This window comes from Nannobrachium achirus (genome assembly GCF_963921795.1).
Source record: "Nannobrachium achirus genome assembly, chromosome: 5".
Classification (NCBI taxonomy): domain Eukaryota; kingdom Metazoa; phylum Chordata; class Actinopteri; order Myctophiformes; family Myctophidae; genus Nannobrachium; species Nannobrachium achirus.
In genome coordinates, this window is record NC_137814.1 from 9,826,683 (window position 1) to 9,844,023 (window position 17,341).

General features: G+C 44.1%; 1 protein-coding gene across 1 annotated transcript in view; it reads left to right on the top strand.

Moving 5' to 3' along the window:
* The window catches only part of piezo2b (piezo-type mechanosensitive ion channel component 2b), a 202,797-nt gene that overhangs the window by 159,944 nt on the left and 25,512 nt on the right, over window positions 1-17,341 (top strand). The window contains exons 36-42 of the mRNA XM_080726880.1: window positions 9,374-9,540; window positions 10,291-10,481; window positions 11,288-11,461; window positions 13,183-13,501; window positions 14,557-14,882; window positions 15,668-15,926; window positions 16,613-16,792. Of these exons, the coding sequence (XP_080583006.1) occupies window positions 9,374-9,540; window positions 10,291-10,481; window positions 11,288-11,461; window positions 13,183-13,501; window positions 14,557-14,882; window positions 15,668-15,926; window positions 16,613-16,792 (1,616 nt within the window). The remainder of the gene's footprint in view (window positions 1-9,373; window positions 9,541-10,290; window positions 10,482-11,287; window positions 11,462-13,182; window positions 13,502-14,556; window positions 14,883-15,667; window positions 15,927-16,612; window positions 16,793-17,341) is intronic.

Genomic DNA, 17,341 nt, shown 5'->3' on the forward strand with positions numbered 1-17,341 from the left:
TACAGTTACTGTTTGGTGCGTCAACTTATTCCTCACTGCTGCACAGGAGTGCAATTTTTTATGGGAAAAGAAGATTGCCACTTCATTCAAAGTCAAAAAACTTTTGCTCAAGATCAAAGAAGGAATGGATATGGATAAGGACGGTCCTGATGGAAGGAGGACATCGAAGCCCACTGAGAGAGCAATGGAAGAACGACTCAGCAGGTTCATTGCAACAAGAAGAGGTAAACTATCTCAGATAACTACCATGATGAAAAATATGGAGACTTTAAAACATGATGTCTCAAATGTGAATGTTGTGGAGGAAATGCTAAGGAAAAACTTTTGCAAAGCTGTGCAAGAATTTGATGACATTAATGCTGAGGTGATAGCATTACTAGATGAAGAGGAAAGACAAGCTGATCAACAGAATTGGTTTGAACCCAAATCAGCCACCATAAATGACTTTGTGGAAAATACCGATAACTGGCTTTCTGTCATGTGGACAAGAATAAGAGGGGAGAACGCTAATGTAAGTGAATGTCCAGCGGGCACACTCCATCACAATGATGTACAAATCGGGGATAGCGTGTCTCAAATTGGAACTGTACAGAAAACCAGCAGGAGTAAATCTGGCTCAAAGGCTGGCACCAAGTCATCATCCTCATCCTCAGCCTCAAAGACTTCAAAGACCACAGCAACCAGAGTGTCCTCAGCACGTATTAAGGAAGAAGCAGAGCGCGCTGCACTGATTGCACGCTCAGCTGCATTAAAAGAAAAACAAGCGATTGAGATTGAAGAAGCACAATTAAAGGCTAAAAGAGAGATTGAAGAAGCACAGATAAAAGCTAAAAAGGAACAATTGGATGTTGAAGCTGATATTGCTGCATCCAATGCAAGGATCAATGTGCTTAAAGAATATGATGATGTCAGCAGTCGCGCATCAAGTAAGCATTCACAAAGGAGAAGCGGGGCTGGGCCAACTTTAAATACTGCTGCAGGAGGACCAGTACCAAGTAGACCGGTGCAGTCTTCACAAACCAAGCAGTATGATCAATCTCATGATAACAGCCAGAGACCTGCAACCAGCAGACTGGTGCAGTCAGCACAAACCACGCAGTATGACCAATCTCATGATTATGGCTACAGACAGAGACATGCAACAAGCAGACCAGTGCAGTTTGCACAAAACATGCCATATGATCAATCTCATGATAATGTTAACAGCCAGAGAGCTGCAACAAGCAGACCGGTGCAGTTTGCACAGTACGTACAACATGACCGATCTCATGTTCCAAGCAACCCATTGCAGCATGCACGTGACCAAGTTCAAGATAGTCATGTTCAGTCAAGAAATGTTGAAAGTGATCTGTGTCAAGTCATGCGAAGGCAAAATGTGATTACTGAAATGCTCGTTAAGCAGCAGGCTATGTCTAACCTCCCTTGCAAAGACATTCCAGTGTTTACAGGTGACCCTCTCACTTACAAATCCTTCATCAGAGCTTTTGAGCATGCTGTGGATAGCAAAACTGACAGTATGAAGGACAAGCTTTACTACTTGGAGCAATATACAAGTGGGGAGCCACAGGAGCTCGTTCGAAGCTGTGAACATATGTCATCAGATAGAGCCTACTTCGAGGCCGTACGGTTGCTCCAAAGGCACTATGGAGACGAACTTAAGATTGCCAATGCCTACCTGGATAAGGCATTGAAATGGCCTCAAATCAAGTCGGAGGACGGTAAAGCATTAAGAGCCTATGCCCTTTTCCTGATTGGCTGTAGGAACACTATGGATGACATAGAATTCATGGACGAAATGGACAATCCTACTAACATGCGAGTGGTCGTTTCAAAGCTACCTTACAAACTTAAGGAAAAGTGGAGAACAACTGCATTTGAGATCCATGAGAGGGGAAGAGGACGAGCAAGGTTTTCTAACCTAGTCGACTTTATCGACCGCCAGGCCAAAGTAGCCATGGACCCTCTTTTTGGAGATGTGGTAGAGAATTATCAAGCCACAAAAGGAAAGGAGAAAGTTTCAAAGGAGAGAACCAGCCAGAGGTCTGGTAAGAGGGAGAGCAGTTTTGCTGCTGGTGTTCAGGACACAACCTCAGAAGCAACAGGTGTACAAGACACAACAGACACATCCAAGAAAAGCAGTCCAGCAAAGAATGTTGCTGTAGCTTTCCACAAACCATGTTTATACTGTCAGAAGAATCACGCTCTTGCTGTCTGCAATAAGATTAAAGACCTGACGAACAAAGAACGGGTAGATTTCCTCAAATCTAAGGGCCTGTGCTTTGGATGCCTTACCTTAGGGCATATGTCTAAAAGTTGCAAAAAGAGAATACAGTGCCAGACCTGTTCTAAGTTGCACCCAGACATACTACATGTCGTGAAAGAAGAAAACAGTGCACCCAAAAATGATGAAGAAAGCACCATTGAGAGTGATGCAGTTACCAGTGCCTATGCGTCACTGGGTCAGGAGGCTTGTGGAAACACTGGGGCTGGAGGGGAATGTGTCCTAGCCGTGATACCAGTGAAAGTGAAATCACAAAGGAGTGAAAGATATGTGGAAACGTATGCCTTCATCGACCCAGGCAGCACTGCAACTTTTTGCACTGAAGGTCTACAGAGAACACTGAACCTAAAAGGAAAGAACACCCAGTATATTTTAGACACCATGAGTCAAGATAGTCACAAGCTGATGAGGAGTTGTGTTCTTTCAGACCTGGAGGTGTGTGGAATTGAAGGGAATACCTACATTGAACTGCCGAAAGTGTATACACACCCCCACATCCCTATAAAGAAAGAAAATATCCCACGACAGGAAGATATTTCGCAATGGCCTTACCTGAAGGAGGTGCGTTTGCCACGCATTGAAGCAGAGGTGGGTCTACTCATAGGAGCCAACATCCCTAAAGCCATTGAGCCGTGGCAGGTCATCAACAGTGAAGGTGAGGGGCCTTATGCTGTCAAAACTGCCCTAGGATGGGTGATAAATGGACCCCTTAGAAAAGGAGATGGCAGCGAGTCGGCCAGTGGTGAACTGCAGAGCCTCACTGCTAATCGCATCTCTGTGACAGAGATAGAAGAACTGCTAGTTAAGCAGTATAACACAGATTTCCCTGAGCGAAGCTGTGAAGAAAAGGACGAGATGTCTCAAGAGGATCTCAAATTTATGCACTTAGCCACAAGTTCAGCAAAACTGGTTGATGGGAATTATTGCATGAGTTTGCCCCTGAGAAATGAAGACATCAAAATGCCAAATAACCGCCACATTGCCTTGCAACGGGCTGATACTCTCAAGAGAAAGTTCCTGAGAAATCCAGGATTCCATGAAGATTACAAAACCTTCATGAAAAGTGTCATTGAAAAAGGCTATGCCGAAAAAGTACCTGTTGAGCAGCTCAGTCGCAATGATGGCAGAGTGTGGTACATCCCTCACCACGGGGTGTACCACCCAAAGAAAAAGAAGATAAGAGTAGTGTTTGATTGCACTGCTACATATCAGGGAACCTCGCTAAATGAGCAGTTACTTCAAGGACCAGACCTCACCAACCCACTGATTGGTGTACTATTGAGATTCAGAGAACACCCAGTGGCGCTAATGGCGGACATAGAATCTATGTTTTATCAGGTGAAGGTGCCGGAAGAAGATGCAGATCTGCTGCGGTTCCTGTGGTGGCCGGACGGCAATCCACATGAGAACGTGGAGGAGTTTAGGATGAATGTTCACCTTTTTGGTGCCACATCTTCGCCTAGCTGCGCTTCTTATGCTCTGCGAAGAACTGCAGAAGATGCTAAAGATGTCATGAGCACAGAAGCAGTGGAAACCGTGCTAAAAAACTTTTATGTTGATGACTGTTTAAAGTCTGTGCCAACAGAAGACCTGGCAGTCAGTTTAGTACAAGACCTCCAAACCTTGTGTGCCAGAGGTGGTTTCCATCTGACTAAATGGGTGAGCAACAGCAAGGCAGTCTTGTTGACTATCCCTGACCAAGAAAGAGCACCAGAAGTCAAAGACTTAGACCTAAGTCACAGCACCCTTCCTATGGAACGTGCCCTTGGTGTTCAATGGTGCACAGAGACTGACATGTTTAGGTTCCATGTAAATGTGCAAGACAAGCCCATCACTAGGCGTGGAATCCTGTCCACAGTCAGTTCCATTTACGACCCTTTTGGATTCTTGTCACCACTCATTTTGCCAGTGAAACTGATCTTGCGAGACCTGTGCAAGAATAAGCTAGGCTGGGACGAAGAGATTGACAATGGACAGGCAAAACAGTGGCAAGAATGGCTGTCAAGCCTGGAGATCTTATCAGGTTTTAGCATTCCCAGATGCATAAAGCCAGATGGATTTGGACCCATTCAGTCAGCACAGCTGCACCATTTTGCTGATGCTAGTGAGGACGGCTATGCAACGGCATCCTATGTTGTGCTAACCAACCAGGAGAACAGAAAACATTGTTCTTTCCTGATGGGAAAATCGAGAGTGACACCTCTCAAGCATGTCACAATACCGCGACTGGAACTAACAGCAGCTGTTGTTGCTGTCAAGATGGACAGAATGATCAGACAGGAGCTTCAAGTGCCGCTACAGGAATCTGTCTTTTGGACTGACAGCACTACGGTGCTAAGATACCTTTCAAATGAAAGTACTCGCTTTAAGACCTTCGTAGCCAACAGGGTTACCACCATAAGGGAGCACTCTCAGCCCACCCAATGGCGCTACGTCAACTCAGCGTTGAATCCTGCGGACCAGGCTTCTCGAGGGTTGACAGCTGAGAAGTTCATCGGAAGCAAAACCTGGAGTCAAGGCCCAGACTTCTTGCTGAAGCCAGAAAGCGAGTGGCCGAAACAACCGTATCAAAACGTTTCAGTGACTGAAGAAGATCCTGAAATCAAGAAATGTGCTACCGCCATCGTACTCAGCACAACAGATGGACTGGATCCAGTTAACAGACTTATCGCTTACTACTCTACGTGGATGCGATTAAAAAGAGCGGTTGGCTGGTTTCTCAGACTAAAGGAGACGCTGATACAGCTGAAAAACAAGAGGAAAGACCTCCAAGTTACAATCTGTCAGTCTGAGAGCAACCCTGAGAAGCAGAATAAGCTCATTGAAAAGAACATGAGGAAGTTCAAGTCAACACTGAAACCAACTCCATTGACACTGGAAGATCTGGTTAAAGCAGAAACTGAGCTCATACGGCTAAGTCAGCTACAGGAGTACCCTGAAGAAATCAGTACTCTGCAAGAAAACCTTCATCTGAAGAGAAGGAGTCCGATTTACAAACTTGACCCTGTTGTGCAGGATGGGATACTGAGAGTTGGAGGCAGGCTTAACAAAGCTGCAATGCCACTGGAGGCTAAGCATCCAGCCATCATATCAAAGTACTCACCCTTAGCCAACCTCATACTGCAGCATATCCATCAAGAAATCGGACATTGTGGACGCAATTATATGCTTGCAGTACTGCGTCAAAAATACTGGATTCCCCAAGCCAACTCAGCTGTCAGGAAAACCATTTCAAGATGCACAGTGTGCAGAAGGTTCAACACCAAAGCTGGAAGGCAAAAGATGGCAGATTTGCCTGAAGACAGGTTACTACCCGATGAGCCACCCTTTACCAACGTAGGGGTTGACTTCTTTGGACCCTTTGAGGTTAAACGTGGACGAAGCAGTGTGAAACGCTACGGTGTGATTTTCACTTGTCTCACCATGAGAGCTGTTCACATCGAAATAGCCCACAGTTTAGACACGGATTCCTGCATTAACGCAATACGCCGGTTTATATGCAGAAGAGGACAAGTGACAATTATGCGTTCAGACAACGGAACGAATTTTGTCGCTGCTGAAAGAGAACTACGTGAGTCAGTAAAGAACCTAGATCACACGAAGATACAGAACAGCATGGGACAAAAAGGCATCAGATGGATATTCAACACCCCAGCAGCTTCCCATCAGGGCGGCATATGGGAAAGACAGATTCGCTCTGTACGAAAGATTCTAAACTCGGTCCTTAATCAGCAATCACTTGATGATGAAGGTCTTCTGACTATCATGTGCGAAGTCGAAGCAATTATCAATAACAGACCGATTACACAATCATCAGATGACCCCAACGATTTGGAAGCCTTAACGCCTAACCATCTGCTGCTACTGAAAACCAAACCCAGCATTCCGCCTGGAGTCTTCAGCAAAGACGATCAGTACGCACGACGACGATGGAAGCAGATACAGTACATGGCTGATCTGTTTTGGACTAGATGGACCAGGGAGTATCTGCCACTCCTTCAGGAGAGACAAAAGTGGCTCACACCACAGAGGAACTTCCTGCCAGGAGATATCGTCTTGATAATGGATGAAACTGCCCCTCGAAACTCCTGGATCATGGGCAGAGTGATAAAGACATTCCCAGACTCCCGTGGTACAGTGAGACGAGTTAGTGTGCAGACCAAAACTAACGTATTGGACAGACCCATAACCAAACTCTGCCTGCTGAAGCAAGCAGTGTAATCATATGAAGACATGAAGAAATATCATGATGATTATGTTTTTGTCTCTTTGTGTTTGATTTTGTGAATTTGTAATTGTTTTGAGTTAATGGTAAACAATTAGGGGCTGGAAATGTAAGAGCCAAATTGATGACCTAATTGGAATGACCTAAATGACCTGTGTAGAGCCTAATTGACCTGTGTCACACCCTGAGTAAGTTCTTTGATCTACAGTATGATGTCATTGTAATTAAGCCTCAGCCTATAGTGTGCTCAGTTTGATTTGATTACCAACTCACTTATTCTGGTGAGGTTTCTGTGTTTGCTGTTAGTCTGAGTGAAGCAGTGTTTGGAGCTACACAGTTTTTTGACCACACACTCATATACTGTACTGTTTGATTTAGATTTTTTGGAGTAAAGCTACTTTTGATTACAGTTACTGTTTGGTGCGTCAACTTATTCCTCACTGCTGCACAGGAGTGCAATTTTTTATGGGAAAAGAAGATTGCCACTTCATTCTGGGTCCCTTATCTCACTTTCCTGAGACATTATTAGACTTGGATCATGACCGCCAGACACACCTTTGACAGACATTATCCAAATAATAGCCCATTGTATGGTCATCAGCTGCCCAGACCAATTGTCTGGCCACCCTCTCTCCATAGACTTTTTGTGTTTTTTTCCGTAAATTACCACCCCTGCTACTTGATATACTACAGCTTCACACAAAAGCATCACAAGTAGCAGATCCACAATTTCGCCTGTAGATCTGCTACTTTTGCTATTTTGGAATTTGAATCCTAAAAGTTTTGGACATGTGAGGTTTACACCCGACAGAGACGATTTCCTACCTTTGTACTTATATTGCCTTCCATTCATTAGTGTCCCTGTCAACCAGTGTTGTTTTTGACAGCACATTTTTATTTAGTTTGAGTCATAGTGTTTTGAAAAAAATGTAATTTAGTTTTAGTCATAATTTAGTCACCTGAAAAGTTTTAGTTTTAGTCTAATTTTAGTCGACTAAATATCATAAGTTTTTTTTAGGCTAACTGAAATGTATTTTGGCAGGCCTTGATGGCATCGTAATGACTGATTTTACACTTGGTTGCGTGCTGAAAATAGCTGATCTACAAGATCACAACGCTTTGCAGCACAAAGTGCTTGTAGATCTGCTATTTTCAACACACAACACCTGAGAGCAACCAAACATAAAATGACCTAACCTAACGTTTTAGTCTAGTTTCTATTTTGTTGACAAAATTGTCAATATATTTAGTCTTACCGGTATAGTTTAAGTCATCACAGCTTAGTTTTTATTTAGTTTTCGTCAGTGAAAAAAACGCATTCGACAAACATTTCATTGTCATAGTTTTAGCCGACAAAATCAAGACTGCTGTCAACTGGGCCAAAGTGTCACCAAGGCTAACCCGCCCTAAGGGAAATAAACACAACAGACATTCCATACTGTCTACAGTACATCCCCTATCTGTACGTCGTAGAAGTCTTGAGAGGTCATACATCAAAACCCTGTAATCGTTTCCGCTGGGGGCTTAATGCCCAATACCACAACCATTTATCTATTCAAATCTATTATTATGACATAATAATATTTATTGATTATGCACAACAAGATTATAAGGCACTTATCAATAGATCAGGTCAAAACTTTAAGGGGGTTGAAATATTGAATGTATCGTCCATGTCGATCCACGTGATGCTGGCTGTATACGATCTAACAACTGTATTTTGTAGTTTTCTGAGGCATTGCCTTACAGGATGGATGTTGATCATGTGATGATGGTTACAAGTACTTTGCGGGAATATATCGTTGCTGTCGGGCAGAAACCTCTTATCTCCATGTTTTAACGCCCTATTTTATCATACTACAGCGTCACACAAAAGTATCAAAAGTATCAGACTTACAAGCTCGAAGGGCTTGTAGATCTGCTATTTTTGCTATTCTTCAATTTGAATTCTGAAAAGTAAGAGTTTTGTGCGTACAGTATGAGGTTTCCACCCAACAGAGACAAATGCAAAGTGTGTGTGTGTGTGTGTGTGTGTGTGTGTGTGTGTGTGTGTGTGTGTGTGTGTGTGTGTGTGTGTGTGTGTGTGTGTGTGTGTGTGTGTGTGTGTGTGTGTGTGTGTGTGTGGGTGGGTGGGTGGGTGGGTGTGTGTTTAGCCTCTACTCCAGGGTTCCCCAATAGGCGGCCCGCGGGCCATTTGCGGCCCGCGGGGGGCTACTGTCTGGCCCCCACCAACCCCAGTAATAATGGTGGTATAAGAGCAGCAACAACACTAGTATATCGTCGTTGTCGGGTGGAAACCTCGTATCTCCAAATTTGTACGTTCTTTGGCAAAGTAAAGCCCTGCTTCATCGTACAAGGCCTTCTCACAAAAGTAGTGAAAACAGCAAGCGCACAATGCCTCGCGTTGTGTGCTTGTAGATCGGCTGTTTACAGTCTATGGTTTTCACTAGTTTAAATCATTTTTAAAATGATAAATGCAAAATGAACGGTTTTGGACATACCGGTACAAGATTTTCACCCGACAACGACGATATCTGAACTGTCGCTGGAGTAGCGGGAACGCCACCGTCGCCCCCTGCAATGTTGTGGCCCTCGGCTTCGTACCCTAGACATAATTTGGCCCTTGGGGAAAACTAATTTGGGAACCCTGCTCTACTCTCTCCTGTTGTGACTGACCGACAGTGTGACTGAGTTCTTTTTGTCCTAGTCTAGTCCTCTTTGTCTTGTCCTATGTTTGTCTCTTTTTGTCTCTTTCTGCGGACTGTGCCCCGGGCCAGTCTAATAACTGGATGGGGAGGGGGGACGCACTACAAAATACCGACCCTATGAACCTATGGTTATATACAGTGCATTCCCTCCCCGAACAGACAACATCATCAAGAGGGTCTTCAACATTGTCAAGTTCACCTGGGTGCTGTGCCAGACCACGGTGGAGAGCTTCACCAACTGGATGAACGACATGTGCAGAGAACACAATGACATCTCCACCGTCCTGCGCATCGAGCGATGCATGCTCACCCGGGAGGTCAAAAAGGTACCTAAATGGACCGCATTCATTTTAGAGATGTACCGATATCAGTTTGACCTTCCTGATACCGTTTCCGATACCCATAAGTTGCGTTATCGGTCGATACTGAGTACTGATCTTATACCAGTGTGTAATTAAAATAATATATATACCGGTATATATATCTACGACAGTGGTTCTCAAAGTAGGGTCCAGTCAAGGGACCTCAGTGGTCGTTGAAATTAAATAGTTTGAGAACCAGGGATCTAGGAATAAATCAGAATTCTGTTAATAATTGTGCAGCTACAAGTTAGTAAACTAGTAATGTAAATAGTACAGTAAGAGTACCAGTAAGATGCCTCAAAGGCGAAAAGCGTGGGAAACAACAGAGACTGACACAATATGTCCGTATATGGGCATTCCCAGATATGGGCTTAATATTGATGACATCAGGTATCTCCATATATGGGCATAAAAGGGACAAGGACGGAATTCATTTGCAACTGGGGAGGATGGCCTTTTTAGAGCAGGGGTTAATGAATTTTGGCAACAAACAATGATAATACCAATACAACAAACACGATTCTCTCGCTTATGGTACTGATACTGTAACTGAACAGTAAGGTGTTAACCTATTAAGATAAGTAATGCATCTGTGTCAGAGAACCACTGATCATAGAAACGTACATTTTTTAAAAATCATGGAAGGATTTTCGAAGACATTTCGTAGAATTGACCTCAGGGTTAACCTGCCTTGGGTCTGTGTGTGTTTCCCAGGGCAACGTTCCAAACAGGGAGAGCATCCACGTGTACTACCAGAAGGCCATGAGACTCAACATGTCCAGACAGTCCAGCCTGGACCCCTTCAGCGAGGATGAGTCCTGCTCCAGCTCTCGGATCCGCAGGCGGAGGGGAGACTACCGCATGGAGAGCCAGGACTCCATGGCATCCAGGGACAGCATGTCCAGGTAGGGCTGCCTCCATTATGACATCTACAGGTACATGACGATTAGTTGTCTCTAAAATAATTGCGATTAGCGATTTAATTGTGTTTTTGTCCTTGACAATTACATTTCTGTTTCGCTCGTAGGCTTGCACATGGCAGATATGGCACATAACCTAAATATACAAAGAAATGACTGACATAATTTGACAACTTTATACTTCAAAAGAACATTGATAGTGGTAATAGCCGATCTACAAGCTCACAATGCGTCGCGGGGCTTGTAGATTAGCTATTTTCACTATTTTAACTCATTTTTAAAATGATAAATACAAAACGGTTTGGACATAAAAGGTTTCCACCTGATAACAGCGATATATATATATATATATATATATATATATATATATATATATATATATATATATATATATATATATATATATATATATATATATATATATACTGTATACATACACACACACACACACACACACACACACACACACACACACACACACAGACACACTCACACACACACACACACACACACACACACACACACACACACACACACACACACACACACACAGTATATATATATATATATATATATATATATATAATTATATATAATTATTATTATTATTATTTTTGTGTTGAGAACCACTGACATAGAGCAAACATTTTCATCAGAAATAGTTTTCACACCATGCCACAACACTGGCGAGGGTTCCATGTCCATCTCTCACTTAACCCCTGGCGAGGGCTCCATCTCGTTCCCAGTGTCTGTGACCATAACCATCCCAACCATATCTGTCCATCTCTCAGTGCCTGCACTGAGGCCACCATGCTGTTCTCTCGTCAGTCCACCCTGGACGACCTCGACGGGATGCCCGAGTGCATCCCCAAAACCAGCGAGCGCGCCCGCCCCAAGCTGCGCAAGATGTACGGCCTGGACGTGTCCAACTCCTCCGCTGACAGTGGCAGCAGCCTCCTGTCCAGGTGCAGAGTCTCCTCCTCCTCCTTTCTCCTTCATCACCTCCATCCATCCCAGTGTTGATTTCGTCAACTAAAACTATGACGAAAAATGTTTGTCGACTGTGTTTTTTTCACTGACGAAAACTAAATAAAAACGAAATAAAGACTAAGCTGTGATGACTAAAACTAAGACTAAATATATTGACAATTTCGTCAACAAAATAAAAACTAGACTAAAACGGTAGGGAGGGACTAGTGGAGAAGAGAGTCATTTTATGTTTGGTTGCTCTCAGGTGTTGCTTGCTGAAAATAGCAGATCTACAAGCTCACAACGCGTCGCAGCGCGACGCGTTGTGAGCTTGTAGATCGGCTATTTTTAGCAAGCAACCAAGTGTAAAATCAGGCATTAGGATGCCATCAAGGCCTGCCAAAATACATTTTAGTTGACTAAATTAACTGTAGATTTAGTCAACTAAAATCTCATGATATTTAGTCGACTAGAACTAGACAAAAACTAAAACTTTTCAGGAGACTAAATTATGACTAAAACTAAATGAGATTTTATTCAAAAGACTATGACTAAAACTAAATCAAAATTTGCTGTAAAAAACAACACTGCTCCTTCCCCCTGCCCTCATCCATTGTCACCTCAGCCATGAATATGTGATGTGCATTGGGGCTGTCACCATCATAGGCAATGAATCATTCATCGGTCGGTTATTTATTTATGCAGTTTTCTCTTGTAATCTCTGTCTAGATATAAGCCTTATAAAGTAAGGCCCAGTAGCTTAAAATGTTCAATTTCTTGACGACATTGACATAAGGTCTATCTGCATCAACGTATGCAGCAAAACTAATGACAGGTTTGTTGACTCGGTTAGCGAACAAATTCCTGGTACTTTTAGTCAATCAAGAATTCCTTTAGTCAAGGACAGCCCTTATGTAGTGTATGTACGATAGCATTGCATCTCCACTATGGTCACATGATTGACAACATTAGCATCCATTGTGGAGGCCAGTTGTCACCCGAGGTTCCTTGTTAAAAGCTTTTATTATCTACAGTAAGTAAGTCATCAGTGGAGTAACGACAGTAAAACATCCTTTAGTGAGTTTGAGTTTTGTGTCAACAACCATGTGCTTGCTTGAAGTTGGTTTCTGTCGGGTGTTTATCACTTTGGAATGAAATTCGATCTATTTGATGTGATTCTTTTTGCCCTTGTTGTTTCGGTGTGTGTTTGTCTTTTTCCTAAATAGATGTTGTATTTACTGTCTTCTTTTTGCTCATCACTGAGGTCAATTCCTTTAAAATATTTCTTTATCAAAAGGTTGGTCAGAAGAACTTCCAACAATAACAGCAAAAGTATCTTCATGGAATGACTAAATGAAGATTTTCCTTTGCTTCAAAAGATTCCAGGCATCACAAGGGGGGGAAAAGTGGGACTGACATAGAAAGAAGGATTTGAAATATTGAAAGACACATTTTCACGATTTTTCAAAAATAGCAGATCTACAAGCTTGCAGCGCAGCACTCGGTGCCACGCTGTGAGCTTGTATACCTGCTATTTTTTCAATAGTTAAAGCACAAAATAATGCGTAATAATGCGTTCCTAGTCTAAATGTGTTAAACCCCCTCCCCCTATGAAGAACATTCGTGGGGCCCCCGCAGTGCATCCTTGTACCCAGGGCCCAGAATTTGGCGTGACGCCCCTGTCTCCCTTTCATAACGTTGGTGTCTCTCCCGGCAGCGAGGCCACACAGTGCTTCACGCTCTACTCCAGACAAGGAACCGCGGACACCATAGAGGAGGTGGAGGACGAGCACGACCAAGGGGAGGACAAGGACAAGCAGCAGAGGACCGAGGGGACGCTGGGGGCGGAGGGAGGAGGAGGAGGAGGCGTCTGGGGAGACACAGACCCCAGGGGAGAGGGAGAGCCTGGGCGGCGAGAGGAGGAGGCGCGGACGGAGCACCGCCACGGAGAGCAGGGAGATGATCCCTGGGACGGAGCGGAGGAGGAGACGGAGCAGTCGGCCCTCTCGGGACAGGACCAGGAGCACTACGCCATGGTAGGGCCTGCACCATATGGACAAAATGTACACATCTCTGTATTTATGCCAAATATTTTCGATGTCGATACGGTATGGGCAGTGGTTCTCAAACCTTTTTGGCTGCAGTACCCCTTATACTGATTTCTGAAGCCAAGCACCCCTTTCCCCTAACTACAGCATTTTACTAGGAAATGTTACATCAAAAGTCCAGTTCCCATGTCAATATATTCCAAATAAAACAGCATACTAGCAAATAAACATTGCTTTCTGATCAATAACAGTTGTGTTAATCAAGGTATTGATGTAATTTGGTTTGACAATTTACAAATGAGCAGGTTCACACAAAGTCTGTCAATGTTTTATCATTCCCGGGTTTACATGGGTTGGGGCAAAGCGACTTATTTAGCCCCCCTACAACTACACCAACATTCAGATTTCACAAACAAAGTGCTTAATAAAGTCTCACACCTGTCTAAATACGGAACAGCATTCTATAATTACCCGTATCCTCTGTGTTCTTTAATGATAAGCCTTTTATACAAATCGTTTTATGTTTTCCCATGTATTTCCCGGCGTTCCCCATGCGCACCAACCCCATTGAGATAAACACAAAGTGATCGGATCAGATTGTCTCATTTTCGAGCAGATAATCTGTTATATCACAGCAGAGCTACACCGCCAAACTAAATGTATATCATTGCATAAATGGTAAATATCTTTGCAATATATGGTATGGTTAATTTAAATAATAGTGTGGTTAATCTGAGCTGAAGTATATAAAATAATAGATTTCCCACACTTGTTATTTGATATTCTAAGTGGAATAAAAGTGAAAACTAAGCATTCTTCTATTTTGAAGTGTCTACTCTCGTTTGACTTGACACAAACATGCTAAGTCAAAGTCACGGCAAATCACCAAGTTCAATTTAGCCCATATATTCATTTATAAATAAATATACGAGCAAAATTGAACTCAGTGATAGCAAAAGGCAACATATCGTCACCTTTTGCGATACTGGTATTGCGCATTGGTCATACCGGGACAACGATACGATAACGCTAATATCGTGCAGCACTACACCACGGAGAGTGAGGAGGACTGTGGCGGCGGCGGCGCCATGCAGCGGCGGTACATGCAGGCGGAGGACGCAGGGCGAGCGGGGCTGCTCTACACGCCCGACACGGACGCCTCCAAGGCCTCGGACAGCGGCGCCGCCGAGGTTCCGCCCAGCTACAGCAAGGCGGTGAGCTTCGACCAGCTGGTGAGCACGGACGACAGCGACGCGGACCGGAGGAGGCTGATGGCGCTGTCGCCGAGCAGCCGCTCTGACAGCAGGTCGGACCTCCTGTTGCCTTCCTTGACCACCGATCTGACCGCCGGCGAGCTGCTGCTCAACAAGTAAGTGGGTGTGTGCGTGCGTGCGTTCGTGCGTTCGTGCGTGCGTGCGTGCGTGCGTTCGTGCGTGCGTGCATGCGTGTGTGGCGTTGACCTCCCTGATCTGGTCCCAACTCTCGTCCCCAAAACACGCGTCAAATACGGCGACCTCGGAACGGTCGCCAATAGGTATTCCTAAATGTAACCTCAGTGAAACTATGCCTGACCATGAACATATTCCTAACCGTAACCTCTCTAAAAAGAATACAAGTGTACAAGAACCACTTGCAGCGGGCGGTCCGTGAAGAAAGTGAAGCGAGTGTGTTTTGGGGGAGCGTTGCAGTTACCAGCTGTCTTTCCTCAGTTTTCCTACTAAAACGGTATCATTATATACAGTAAGCGCTCGCGTTGTGCAGTGACCCACCACCACGGAGGTTGCTGGTTCAAATCCAACGTGGTGCATCGGACTGTGTCGGGCTTATATGCGAACACAATTGGTCGGTTTTCTCCCGTTTGTGCATGGAGAAAGGCCGAAAAATAAATCTGCCGAACGTAGCAAAGCAGTCTGGATCAGAGTTCAGAGTTCTGAATGACAGAGTTCTCTGGGCGCCCTCTGATGCACCCATCATTGGTAACAATGTGTGAAGGAAAGAAAGTAACATTCCACAACAATTCATGGCAGTATTTCAAATGAAAAATCACTCTCTCTCCTCATATCGTCATGTCATCTCCTCAACGCCGACCTCCCTGAGGACGTGAAAAAATATATTATTAGTAGTATTTATTCCTTGTTGTCCCCTATAATCAAGGATGTTCTATGACGAAGAACTGGATCAATCAGACAATTTCTACGCTGGCCAGCCCCTGGTTCTGCAGCTGTGCTACTCTCTCTACAACATCCTGGTGGCTCACTCTGAGTTCGTGTGCTACCTGGTCATCATCATCAACAACATGGTGTCTGCGTCCTGCGTCACCCTGGTCCTCCCCATCACCATCTTCCTGTGGGCCATGCTGTCTGTCCCCCGGCCCAGCAAGCGCTTCTGGATGACTGCCATCGTCTACACCGAGGTACTGGGTGCAGTGTTGATTTCGTCGACTAAAACTATGACGAAAAATGTATGTCGACTGCATTTTTTTCACTGACGAAAACGAAATAAAAATGAAATAAAAACTAAGCTGTGATGACTAAAACTAAGACTAAATATATTGACAATTTCGTCAACAAAATAAAAGCTAGACTAAAACGTTAGGGAGGGACTAGTGGAGAAGAGAGTAATTTTATGTTTGGTTGCGCTGCGACGCGGTGTGAGCTTGTAGATCTGCTATTTTCAGCACAAAACCAAGTGTAAAATCAGCCATTATGATGCCATCAAGGCCTGCCAAAATACATTTTAGTTGACTAAATCAACTGTAGATTTAGTCGCCTAAAATCTTATTATCTTTAGTCAACTAAAATTAGACTAAAACTAAAACTTTTCAGGTGACTAAATTATGACTAAAACTAAAAGACATTTTATTCAAAAGACTATGACTAAAACTAAATCAAAATTTGCTGTCAAAAACAACACTGACTGGGTGACACTGACAGACAGCCCCTCTGTGATAGAGCTGGTACTATGCACTCATTATACACAGCTGCTGAAATGCCTGGATCCTGAGGCTACACAGCCGCTAAACAACAGCCTCGGCGTGCTGTAGAAAAAGGGTTGTTGCCCCCTCTCTCGTTGACACAATGAACTTGTCCCCCCTTCCAGGTCACCATTGTCATCAAATACCTCTTCCAGTTCGGCTTCTTCCCCTTCAACCAGAACAAGCTTGACAAGAACAAACCCTACCACCCTCCCAACATCATCGGAGTGGAGAAGAAGGATGGATACGTCCACTACGATCTCATCCAACTGCTGGCTCTGTTCTTCCACAGATCCATCCTCAAGGTGCTTACAATACACACATTCTCTTATACTTTGTCATATGACAACTAACGAACAGTGGGCACCTGGTATTCCTGGGCACCTTTTTGTTTTAAATATATGAAGCGTCAGCGTTAGTTTATGCAGGACATGGGAGTCAAGTCGCCGCCAGGTCGGTGTAGTCAGTCAGCTCTGTTTTCATTCTCTCTCATATCAGCTGGTCATTACGTCACATTGTCATAGTCCAACCAAAGCGCTCACTCGGTAAAGGGGGCCCCTTTAAATACGGCCCACTTCTTTACCTATGCTTGGCCTCTGAAGCTCAGAACCATTCGCTGCTAGCTGCTGCCCTCCTCCACCCCAGCCTCCACCTTTCACGATCAGTTGGCTAAACTCATTCTTGTGATTGTCTGATTAAGTTGTCTGCCTGATAAGTTCATGTCATGTATTGGGAAGCTCATTCTGTTACTTGTCTTTAATGTCATGTCATGTCATGTATTGCTACTGTTCTAATTGTCTCCCCATGGGGGGTATTGTTATGCGTTCCCTGATTTTGCTTAGCATGCTCAGAAA